At 44.0% G+C, this 12,944-nt stretch overlaps 1 protein-coding gene across 2 annotated transcripts in view; it reads left to right on the forward strand.

The window, feature by feature from the left end:
• The window catches only part of PNPLA7 (patatin like domain 7, lysophospholipase), a 620,671-nt gene that overhangs the window by 85,253 nt on the left and 522,474 nt on the right, over positions 1-12,944 (forward strand). For both annotated transcript variants that reach the window (XM_077476726.1, XM_077476735.1), the window contains 3 exons: positions 4,933-4,967; positions 5,587-5,661; positions 9,065-9,152. In XM_077476726.1, coding sequence (XP_077332852.1) covers positions 4,933-4,967; positions 5,587-5,661; positions 9,065-9,152 — 198 coding nt within the window. The remainder of the gene's footprint in view (positions 1-4,932; positions 4,968-5,586; positions 5,662-9,064; positions 9,153-12,944) is intronic.

Consider the following 12,944-nt stretch of genomic DNA (forward strand, 5'->3'; position numbering starts at 1 on the left):
ATAAAAATAAAAAAGGTAATTTTGCTGCGATTTGCATTTTTACATATTTTTTTGGCCAATTTGATGTTGGGCAGATTAAAAACACAAACTGCTGCAAAAGCGCATTATTACATGCTGTTCTGCAGCTTCTCCATTGAAGTGTATTGAACCAAAAAAACAAAATAGCACCGTTTTGCAGAAAAAAAAAAAGTCCTTGTCTTTTCCAAATACGCAGCAGCTGAAAAAAAATCATGGATGTGAACCCAGAGGAAACCATGTAAATAAACTGTAGTGTGTTTCTGCAAAAAGCACCAAAAAACACAGAGGTGTGACCCAGGCCTGAGCTGTTTAGTAACATAATGAGGTTAAAAAACATAAATTTGTACAAAAAGAGCAAATAAACACTACTGTAAAGGGTTAATTTTTTACTATGGGACAGTGAAAGTAATATTTACAGTAGCGGTTTACTCTTTTTGTACTATAAAGGGCTAATTTTAGTTTTTTTAACCCCATTATGTTACTGGCCGATTAATCAATTATGAAAATAGTAATTGATTAATTTCATAATCGATTAGTTGTCGATTAATCGATTAGTTGTTTTGGCCCTACTTGGGTCACTGAACTAGTAAACGTTGCTAACAAACTTAGTGCAAGGTGTTCTGTAGCAGAATCCAGTCTCCAACTTGATGGATGAAAGCCAGAGTAAGAGCCGGTTCACACAGGGGCGACACGACTTTCAGGACGACTTTGTGAGGCAACTTGGAGACGACTTGAACACGACTTACAACACGACTTTAAGTCACCCCAGGCCAGGCGACTTTTGCCGTGGCCAATCAGAGAATGAGCTCTGAAAGGGGAACTCCACGCCAAATTTAAAATAAAATGGTATGGGTTCCCCCTCCGAGAGCATACCAGGCCCTTAGGTCTGGTATGGATTCTAAGGGGAAAAAACGGCGTAGGGGGTTCCCCTTAGAATCCATTCCAGACCTAAGGGCCTGATATGGTCTAGGAGGGGAAACCCACGCCAAATAAATAAATTTGTCGTGGAGTTTCCTCTTGAGAGCTGATAATTCTGTCAGTCGCCTCCGTATAGACGGAAATCCGACTTGGAGGCAACCTCCATTGAAATCAAAGGGGTTCCAGTCTCCTACAAGTCGGATTGAAGTAGTACAGGAACCTTTTCTAAAGTCGGAGCGACTTCAGTAGCGTGCATTAAGATGGCTCTCACTTACATTGATTTTTACATGTTGTTCGACCTGAGGCGGCTAGGGGCGACCTGAAGTCGGATCTGAGTCGCCCCTGTGTGAACCGGCTCTAACTGTGGTACAACAGGGAAACCACACTGTTTTCAAGAGATGTAACTTTTAGATTACATCAACTTTCAGGTTGAAAAGGGCACTGTGGAAAGCCCTCAAAATATCCCAAGACCATGTTCACTGTATGAAACATTTCTCTGATAACCTCACTCTAGTGGCTTGCATAAATGGAAAAGGGAGAATAAAAAGAACTTACTCTGCAGATTTGTTTCTGGACAGAGCAACAAACTTTCTTTCAGAGTCCATGCACACATGCACAGCTTAAAAATTGTGCGGTTTCCATTGCTACCTTTCCCCACGACTGGATGCGATTTTGATGTGACTTTGGATAAGTGTGACTTTGTTACGAGTTTGGTTTGGACCAATGTGATCATTTTGTTTGTGTTCTACAAAGACGTGTGGACATGTGCAGAACAGAAAAATTCGTTTGGTCTCCTTTTGACTTCTCTTTTTTTTTCTCACAAATTCCAATTTGAATTCACAATCGATCGAATCGGGAGTGTGAATTCTGTGTGAAGAATAGCGGGTTATTAAGGAGAAGGCCAGGAAATCAGCCACCTCGTCCTTGACAACGGATGACTCATCTGCTGTCAGCTGGTTTCTCCACTGATAGCTGAATGTAAAAATAGTATGCCAGAACTGAAAAATAAATATAAACTTAAAATAAAGGTGCATGAGCCCCCCCCCCCCCCCCACACAAATCAATACCAGACCCTTAACCGTACATGCAGCCTGGCAGGTCAGGAAGAGGGATGGCAAAGGAGCGCCCCCCCCCCCCAACCATACCAGGCCACATGCCCTTGTCCCCATGTTGACGGGGACAAGGGCCTCTTCCCTGCAACCCTGGTCGGTGGTTGTGGGGGTCTGCAGGCTTATCGGAATCTGGGGGTCCCCGGATCCTGGCCCTCCTATGTGAATGAGTATGAGGTACATAGTCTATGGAGCTCAAGTCGCATGAAAGTCAGACCAAAGTAGTGCAGGAACTACTTTAAAGTTGCTGTGACTTGAAGTCGCACAGATATAAAGGGTTATCATATGGAAAAATGGGGTGAGGCTTGTCATGCAACTTACAAGTCGGGCAAGTGTGAAATTGGAAATTTGGCGTTTTATATTGTAGGCCTGTAGTTCTTAGAAATAATTCACTTAAATCCATCCAAACAAGAGTCTAATAGACATCCCGGGTATGATAAAATTTTAAATATGAAATCATAAATTATAATATAAAATAAATAACTATAAATAATTATAACAAATAATATGATAATAAAAAATATTCAGTAATGTAATCAAATCAAAAACACTGAAATATGCTGAGTTGCAGAATTGTCGCTGTCATTACTTTTAGTGTTTGACGAATTTCCCCACGAATTACTATCGCTCAATTCTGCGAGTGATTCTACTTTATTATCGCTGTTTTCTAGCTGGTCTATAACCACTTTTGATGTAAACTTACATTTTTGGGCTGCTATGAACAATCTCCAGTTTCCTGGTATAAAGAACAGTATTTATAATATAAAACTGCATGCAGGACACTGGACAAACCACTAGGAACAAAGGGGATGTGTAATTATTTGATACAGTACTGTAGTCTGTAAGATTACAGTATACTGTGTTTTTTACTTTTTGAATTTGGCGCCGAACTCCGTCCCCATGCGTTGCAACGCTCGCAGGGAACGGAGCTCGGCACTGTCACAGAACGAGCGAGACACGGCGGCTCGCTGATCACAGTGGGGAGACATCGCTGGATCCAGGGGAGAAGGTAAGTAACCCCCTACACGGATCCATCGATGCGATCCCGAGTCTAGCTCGGGAATACCGCTTTTGGTAATTAAATCTCACCCTGAGCCAGACTTGGGAATAAAACCAGGGAGGCTACAATGGAAATAAATTGTCTGGCAGGACTTCCTAAGGCTGAAGAGGTTTGATCAGGTGCAGTGCTGTTTTTAGTGGTTGTAAAGGCTGAAGATTTTTTACCTTCATGCATGAAATGCATGAAGGTAAAAAACCTTCAGTGCGCAGCTCCCCCCTCAGCTTCCCTAATACTAACCTAAGCCGAATTCAGCAATGTGCACGAAAACCAAGGCTCTCCTGGGTCTCTCCCTCCTGATTGCAGTAGCCATTGGCTTCCGCTGCTGTCAATCACAGACAGCGGGAGCTGGTTTAGGAGCGAGCGTGCACGAGGGGCCCCACAGCAAGCGCTGGCAGGGGACCCGAAAAGTAGAGGATTGGGGCTGCTTTGTGCAAAACCACTACACTGAGCAGGTAAGTATAACATGTTTGTTTTTTGTTTTTCAATAAAAAAATGTTCCTTTTTATAATCACTTTAATTTGGGAGGTCAGTCAACTTCCAGGATCTTGTTTACGATCTTTCCCAAATTGATCTACTAGGGACAATGCTGTGCTACGGAGATCTAAGGTGGGAGTTTAAGCTGGCATATTCTTTTCCGAAAATACCTACCCAGAATACAAAAGACGATCTGGAGGAAGCAGGCATAGATGTTCATAACTGCTCCATGGTGCCCCTGTTAAAGCAGAGCTCCTGTCGTTTTTGTGTTTATTAACCGCTTGCTGACTGCATACTGTAACATAGATCTATGGTGGCAAGGCGGCTCGGTTGCACCAGATCACGCACTAGATATGTGATCTGACCACCAGCGGGTGGTGACGGCCAATGAATTACCGCTGACGCCCGCCAATTGTCATGAATTTACACAGGACAGGCCTCTGTTTATGTAAACAAAGCGGAGCCCTATTAGCACTGATTACTATATGATTCTCACTGTTTACAAAAAGTGTCAAATTTCAGTTTGTGTCCGAATATCCTCCTCAGTATCACAGTCTCTCCTATAAGTCACTGATTGCAGCCCTTACTAGTAAAAAATAAATAAAATAATTAAAATTCCATTATATATCCCACAGATTGGTTTGGTTTGCGCAAAAGTTATAGCACCTACAGTCAATATATGCTTAATACCCCCCCCATAAAAAAAATTACATCAAATGGGGGAAAGGAGGAGGAAAGCTGAAAGCGGAATTTTCCCGTTTGGGTGGAGCTCCGCTTTAAGAAGACGTTACTGCTTCGTGTTCTGGTGACACATCAGGAATGGGGGGATTCTTACTAGGGATGAGCTCAGGTGGGATTCTTACTAGGGATGAGCTCAGGAGTGTTCCCATGGAACACGTGCAGTGCCCGCCAGGAAGTCGGCGCAGCGCTGTGCTAATCACAGGCAGTGAGACATTGCCCTGATGCGTGGCTGCAGAGATCAGGCAATGTCTCACTGCCTGTGATTAGCACAGCATTGCGCCGACTTCCTGGCAGGCTCTGCACGTGTTCCATGCGAACACGCCTGAGCTCATCCCTTATTCTTACCAATGGGGTAGGGACAAGTAATAAAAACCCTTCCCTACTACATTGTGTAAAATGTATATGCAGTATGTTCTCAGTCATTGTTTACCACGTAGAATAAAATTGGCCCAGTGTTGGCGACACCTTTTGTGTGTCATGCAGTAACTCTCTTGAAATGTTCCACTGTACCTCTTTATAAAAGAGGCTTTGTACTTTTGGAGCAAACGACCTTTAATGCAAATGATAAAATAATTTGTATTTATTAACTCTATTATCTTTTGTTCTTCACAGATATGGGTGATGACAACAGCAGCAGCTGCCTGGAGGTAAGGCACTTAAATATGATGCTCATACAGTATATGAATGTACAGTATATGAAGGAATCATCCAACAGTGCTTTGAGAAGTCACAGAATTGTGATCAGTTTAATCCTGATTTTTCCATGTAGGCCTCAGCTTTTTGGCCTCTAGAGAAAGGTCATATAGGACAGTGTAACTCACATGCTAATGCAATTGTAGTGATGTCCTCTCATCCTAATCCTGTGACCTCCCACCCAAATAACGGCTGCTTCCAGCAGCTGTTGGCTGTTTGATATCAGACTCTAACAGAAATACTGGTCAGTCTGCCAGGATGGTGGGCAGAAAGAGGGCAGCTCTGCTGCAGAGTAGAATCCTTCTCCGGTACCATTGCAATTAATTGCTGACTTTGGTAAAGGTGGAGGGAGTTGGTGGGACTGTTTGCACAAATGGGGGACGTGGTTCTATACCAAGAGACAGATGTCCCTGCTGGAGCAAGTCTTTCCCGGCTCCTCAGTCTATTTACAGAAGAGCATTTGGACAGAAATTCGCCTATATCAGAGGTTAATTAATGCATGCATGCTTTAATCCTCACATGTGCATACTGTCTATGTGTATGTGTTGTAATTTGTGATCTTTGTCTTTACAGCCTTCCGTTCTTGGGAGCATAGACCTTCATTCCAGATTGCTCCAGTTTGTAGAAGAAAGAATGCAAACCACCATGGTAAGGCCCTTGTTGATAATGTTACTACCCCAGAGGCTGGTGACAACACCTCTTCCCTAAAGCCTGGTACACACTAAGCCTTTTTTTTTTTTTTTTTAAGTCCCGTGGGTTGAACGGATATAAACTGACCGATCCGGTTGGAGCCGCTGTACCGTCTGATGTTAGTACAGAGTTCTGGCTGAGAGCACTGATCGGTAGCCTGTCGGCTGCACCTTTTGTTGGATCGGCTGACCTACATATGAGGCGAATGTTGGACGTTTTTTATTGAACTGGCCGATATCTCCTGACATTCGGCCCATTTGAACGGGGCTTTACTTTGATGTTTAAACTAAGCCACACATGCCATTCCCCAAAAATGACAACCACTGGCATCCTTGCAGCTGCCATTTCTTGTTCCCAGACCTAGGCTTTCTGCCTGTTTTTCTGCTATATAATATAAAAAAAGTATAAACCAAAGGCGCTATGATACTCTACATACAGTAATTGCATAGGTGATTATGTTACTGCTTATGAACAAAAAGCTGATCGGAGCAAAATCTCAACAGTGGGGGTGCAAGGGTTGCAATATTTGTCTGCTGCACACCTGAGCAGAGCGACTTTTCTGTGTTTTTATTTGAACGTTTTTGAATGTTTTTACAAGCGTGTTACAAGTGTTTTACAGCTTCAGGCATTTTTTCTTTAGCCAATAGAAAGCACTACAGGGTGGAGAGCTGCTTTTTAAAGCAGAAAACGCATGGTAAAACGTTCATGTTGCACAAAAATTTCACCCATTCCCAATGAAGTTTATGGGGCTCAATTTGCCAAAAAGAAGCTCGTGCTTTTTTGAGCAACAGGTGTTTTGCTTCGGCAACAGAACATTCAGATGTGAACAGGGGCCATTGAAATGAATTGGGTTTGGCTTGTTGAGAGTTGTAGAGCTTCAAGCAGAAAATCGCTCAGGTGTGAATGGGAACTTAAACCCAGTAACTTTAAATGGAGGTCCATACAAAAACGAAAATACCTGCATCTATAGACACCACAGATCTTACACTAACCTCTCTATCCCTGTAAAGAACAAATAAGTATACATACCTTTTTGGAAGCTGATCTGACCCAGTCTCCAGCAGCAGAAGCTCTGCAGAGGACATGGCCGACAACCGCTGTAAAATGAATGGGAAGTGACGTCAACCATAGAGTTACTATGGGGATTCCGTGGTCGCCCGTCTCCTCTGCACCCGCCTCTACAGTGAAGCCACGGCTCAGTGTGAGATCTGGTCGGAGCGGGTCAGATGGGCTTCCAAAAAGGTATGTATACTCATTTTGTCTTTACAGGGATAGAGAGGTTAGTGATAGATGCAGGGATTTTAGTTTTTGCATAGACTTCCACTTTAAATATCATATAAGCTTTGCCATGTCATACTTGCTTTAATTGTTTTGAAATCTGCTGTTTTTAGTGGATGGATCTCTGATGATCCTGCCATGAAGGTTCTTGTCCAGGCACTTGCTGTTATGGAGTGGCAGTACTCTTCCAGTTGTGCTCCCGTGTTGTTCTGTCTCTTGAACAGCCTACCAACAGACACTGAACAGGCATAGGCCACCATTGTCGGGGAGCAAGTCCAGAGCCATAATATGTATCCAATGCTGGGGAGAGGACATGTAGATGGAGGGTGGCTGAAAGAAGCTTTTAGAGATCAACAACCTTAAAAAATTATATATATATATATATATATATATATATATATATATATATATATATATATATATATATATATATATATATATATATATATAAAATACACTGTGTGTTGGCAACCTGAACACCATTCGGTTAGGCAAGCCATACATGGTTGGAATCTCAGCCGGTTCAGCCAGGAACCGTTCAAGATGTGAAGTTAATCTCTCTCCTCGCCCCCCCCTAACACCAGAAAAAGGCAATGTCCTGGTAGGAGGATTTCACGCATTAACACTGATTGTGTTGATGGGGGAATCGAGCAAATTTATTTCCTGCAACCTGCGGTTGCAGGAAAGAAATTTGCTCTGTGTATGGCTGGCCTTAGTATTTAGAGTAACAGTGAATTACCTGCACATGGAGTTAAAGGTGGGCATAGTCACCAAAGACACTAAGACATAGACAGCCTTGGGGGTTGATCTCTGTATGAACGACAGAGCTAAGAATGACTTATAACTGCAGTTATCCTTTAATTTGTATTTTTGGGTGTAGGCCACTTTTATCATTCTTATTGCATAATTGCTGAACCTTAACCCTAAAGGCAGTCTGCCTACAGACTCAGCTTTGCATATTAGAGTGAAATGAGGCCTTGACAATTCATGTCTGCTGTTCAGACAACAGCTTGCATGGTGCAGCCTGGGTGAAAGTGAAGTTGGTGCCCACAACAACCAGAGTTTTTTTAATTTGCCCTGGAAAAAAATGCAGCAAGAAATTTGTTTGTTACAGACATCACCTTTACTGCCGTGTTCTGCATTTTTTTTACAAATGTAAACAGTTCTGCTTTGTCTCAGATGTGATAACAAAAAAAAACCTAATGAAGTCTACATATCGTTAATCAGTGACAGTATTCATTAATGGTAAAAGATCTCTGAGAGTGATGTATTCAGGTTTAGGCTCAAGCTTAATTCTGTAAAATTGGTTATTTTATTTTTTTTCAATCAATTCTTAGTTTTTTTTTTTTCTTTTGCTTTGCAGGTGTCTTTCACAACATAGATGCCAATAGCAGTGGGCAGTGTGTATTTAAAGGGCCAGTTTACCAAAAAAAAAATTGTTTTTTTGTCTTTCGTGGCTTCTGGTCATCTGTTTGCTTCTTTAAAGTCAAACACCAGGCAAATGACAAATGTGCCCTTGCCCCCCCCCCCCCCCCCGCTGCTAGATCAGTACTTCCGCACCCCCACCCTCTGCCGGTTTAGGGTCCTGATGTCATCAAGACCAGATCTGGGCCCTAGCCATAGCTGGGGGACAATCCACTGCTGGATTGTGCCAGCGGAGGATCATCTAAGTAAAACGGTTTCTCCTCTCCTCAGGTCAAAGCAGGCTATTAACCCTTGCAGTGTGGGTACACCCCTCCTTGGTTTAGTGGCATGGAAGGTGCATTGATCTAGAAACGGAAGTGAGGAGATTTAATCAGAAAGGTACCATAGCTGTCAAGCATTTATCATAAACTGTAAATCAGTTTTGGTTGCACTGACCCTAGCTCATGATGGGAAAATAGCAGCGATGTCAGTATAAGCTTGTCAGATTACAGCTGCTGGTTTGTATTAGAGGTTTTCAAATGAAGACATGTATTTTTTTATTTATTTTTGCCTTTTACAGCAGTTTTACAGACTGGCCACCTAATGAGAAGAAAAAAAAAAACAGTTATGACTGAATACTATGATACCAAGTGACTCATCTTTATTCTCTCCATTACAGTGGACCGGAATCTTAATAGGAGCTGCTGTTGCCCTGTTCCTTATTGGGATTGTTGTGTTCATCATCTACAGGAGATATAGGCAGTCCAGTGAGTATCTTTTTTTCCATCTTCTTGTATTTAAATAAAGGAAACCATTCCAGAGATGACCCGGGAGTCTACTGTTGCTGCTTCTAATTTTTCAAATGCTAGTTACCCGGCTGTTATGCTAACTCTCTGTTTTAAAACTATGGGGTAGATTTACTAAAACGGTTGCACACCAAATCTGGTGCAGCTGTGTATGGTAGCCAATCGGCTTCTAACGTCAGCTTGTTTAACCCCTTCATGGGGGGATTGTACTGGGGTGGTGCCTGCAGCTACATACATCACCCTGGTACTGTTGTTTTTTGTTTATTGGTTTTATTGCCAGTCGTTGGCTTTCTTGGGATGACAACTGCTGTGGTTAAAAGCCGCTTGGCTGTTATCCTAAGCATCGGTAATGGAAGGTACCCCCTCTCACGCCACCTTCTGCAGCTCTCCCAGGCTCTCCTGTCCCATGAGAGACCTGAACGATCAGCCGACACGTCCACCGGCTGGCCAAAGACCCGAATGAAGTTGGAATCGGTCTCGGATTTAGTAACCTGGAAGCGATGTCATGACATCACTTCTGGTTTACTCGGCTGCCAATTCCGCTGACTTTAAAAAATCCCTAGTATTCCAAACACTGATTTTTGCATTGTTGAATACTTTGAAGTGCAGAGGAGGGGTTTGGGATCGTATAGATCCCTCCATAAAGAGTTCCTGTCGCTGCCTTTTAATGTCACAAGGGATGATTACATTCCTTGTGACCACAATAAAAATGATCAGAATTTTTATTTTTATTTTTTTGTGTAGAGACCATGTAAAAATAAAAAAAATTAATAAATTATATGAAAGCACCCCATCACTCTGTGCTCGTGTGCAGAAGCAAACGCATATGTAAGTCGCTCCCGCAAATGTAAACGGTGTTCAAACCACACATATGAAATATCGCTGCGATCGTTAGAGTGAGAGAAATAATTCCAGCACAAAACCTCCTCTGTAACTCTAAACAGGTAACCTGTAGACGTTGCCTATGGACATTTTTAACCACTTCGCATCCAGGTCAATTCTGACATTTCTCTCCTACATGTAAAATTCATAATTTTTTTGCTAGAAAATTACATAGAACCCCCAAACATTATACAGTGCCTTGCGAAAGTATTCGGCCCCCTTGAACTTTTCTTTTACAAAGATTTTATTGAGAATTAACAAGGTTATGAGTCAATACAATAGGCTTACAGTTGGATTTCAGTACAGGTAGTTTCAGTTAAGTATAATTCAAACAGATTTTCTTCTAACCGTGTACACATACACTGAATCGGGAGAAACCCTAGGTTTCACATAGATGTAGCACAGGCCTGGCCTGGAGTTTGCCTGAAGCCTATAGTAATCATATCTGATAAAGTGGAAAGATGGAAAAAAGAGAAAAGGAAAAGAGAGAAAAGGAAAAAGGGGGGAGGGAAGGAAAGAGGGGAAAGGTGAAGAGACAAGAGCAGGGGGAATAGAGGGGTCCAGAGAGAAGAGAGGGAGGTAAGGAAGGGGAGGGGGGGATTGAAGAGGAGGAGGACGGGGTGCGCATCACCGGGCCCCTACAGCGACAGCAAGGTAACATCGAATCTAGGAGAATGGTGGTACTCTATCCAGGGTTGCCAGACTCTAAGAAATTTGGTATGAGTGTCAGAGAGAACAGAGGACAGTTTTTCATTGACCATGACATCATTCAGACGGTTTTTGACTGCCTCAAAACTAAGGGCCGGGGTTCTCCATGCCCACGCTATTGTCAGCTTAGTTGCTGTAAAGAGATGCTGCGCCAACTGTCGTTCTGGGCGTAGTAGGTCTGGTATTGCTTTACCGAGAAGAGCCTCGAATGGATACTTTTTTAGGTTCACCCGAAGTAGGCTGCGAAGCAACGCGTAAACCCTGACCCATAGTCTGCACACCTTCGGGCACGTCCACCAAATATGGGCCATTGTGCCCTCCTGGTCGCACCCCCTGAAACAGAGAGGAGCAGGAGGGAACGAAGCGGGCTAAACGTGTCGGGGTGTAATACCACCGGTATAGGACCTTATAGGCATTCTCCAGGATCGTGACGTTGCATGAGCATTTTGACAGGGTCAGGGTCATTGCCTGCCAATCTTACGGATCCAACGCCCTCCCCAGATCCTTCTCCCACTGCAGGTGATAGGATCGCACCGTGGGTTTCCTCTTGGCGATCAAGGCCGAGTATATTAACGATATCAGACCAGGAGAGTGAGGCCTGGATCTGCAGATGCTTTCGAACGGAGACAACCTGTAAGGGGTATCCTGGGATTTGGTAAGGCTTTGGAGGAAGTGATGAATCTGAAGATATCTAAAATATTCCCTCAAGGGTACATCATGAGACGAGCGCAAGACTGCAAATGGTAGTATTCTAGTGGGTGCAAGCAGTGAGTGAACGTCTACGAAGCCATTCTGGGTCCACCAATTGAATTGCGCAGGATTATCAAGACCCGGGGGGAAAAGAGGGCAACGAAGGAGTCGCAGCAGCGGGAGATGGGGAGAAGCCAACCCTGCAGAAAACTTCACTGAGTCCCAAACTCTCAAAGTGTGGGTCATGCAGGGCCCCTTAATCGTGGGGCGGTGTTTTGGCTGGAGCCAGGGTAAGGAGGAAATGGGGATGGGGTCCACTTCGAGTAGGTCGATCGCCGCCCACAATGGGAGCTGATACGTTTCGTGGAGGTGAGAGAGGGGTGCTATGGCGGCTGCTGTATAGTAGTCTCGTAGATTTGGGACCGCAAGGCCTCCATTCGCTCTTTTAGCAAACATGATTTGTCTGTTGATACGAGGGCGAGACGACCCCCAGATGAATTGTAGGACCCTGCGCTGATGAATATTGAGGATATGCGAATGAACCGGGATCGGGAGGACCCTGAAGTAATATAGTAGCTTCGGGAGATATGCCATTCTGATGGCTGATATCCTCCCGAACCAAGAGAGGGGTAAAGATGACCACGATGTCAGCATATCTGTTAGCTGCTTGAAAAGGGGTGGGTATTTGGCCTGATACAGGGCCTGGTATGTGGAGGTGATGCGAATTCCCAAATAAGGTAGAGAGGAGACCCATTGATAGGGAAAGGCCGATTGCAGGTCCCTCAGTAGTTCTCGGGACAGGTTGGTCGACAATGCCTTCGATTTGGACGGGTTGATCTGAAGCCCTGAGAGTGATGCAAACGTCCGTAGTAGAGCGTGTAAATTGGGCAGAGTGGTTCTAGGGGAAGTGACAGAGAGGAGAATGTCGTCGGCAAACAAGGAGATCTCATGAGGAGAACTGGCAATTTCAATGCCCTTAATATCAGGGTGCGTTCTCATTGCTTCCGCCAGGGGTTCCAGCGCCAGTACAAACAGAAGGGGCGATAACGGGCATCCCTGGCGGGTCCCTCTTCGAATGTCAAAAATGGGGGCTTCAAACCCGTAATAATTTATTTTTGCTCTGGGGGAGTCGTAAAGCGCCGACATTCAGGACATAAACGGGGACCCGAAGCCAAAATGCCGCAGAACAGACATAAGATAGGGCCATGACAAGGTATCAAAGGCTTTAGTCATGTCGAGGGAGAGAAGCATAGATTCCAAGGAGTGAGTGTGAGCTAGGTGTTGAAGTTGTACTATACGGCGGATTGCGTCGCCAGCCTGTCTCTGGGGCACAAAACTGACCTGATCTTTTTTTATCAAACGAGGGAGAAACGAGTTTAGGCGTGTCGCCAAGATTTTTGTCAGGAGCTTCATATCGATATTGATAAGGGAGATAGGCCTGAAATTGGCCCAAGATGAGTGATCTCGGTCCGG

Source organism: Lithobates pipiens, unplaced genomic scaffold (genome assembly GCF_037356315.1).
Source record: "Lithobates pipiens isolate NorthernLeopardFrog02 unplaced genomic scaffold, aLitPip1_a1.2 Scaffold_1, whole genome shotgun sequence".
In the NCBI taxonomy this organism is placed as follows: domain Eukaryota; kingdom Metazoa; phylum Chordata; class Amphibia; order Anura; family Ranidae; genus Lithobates; species Lithobates pipiens.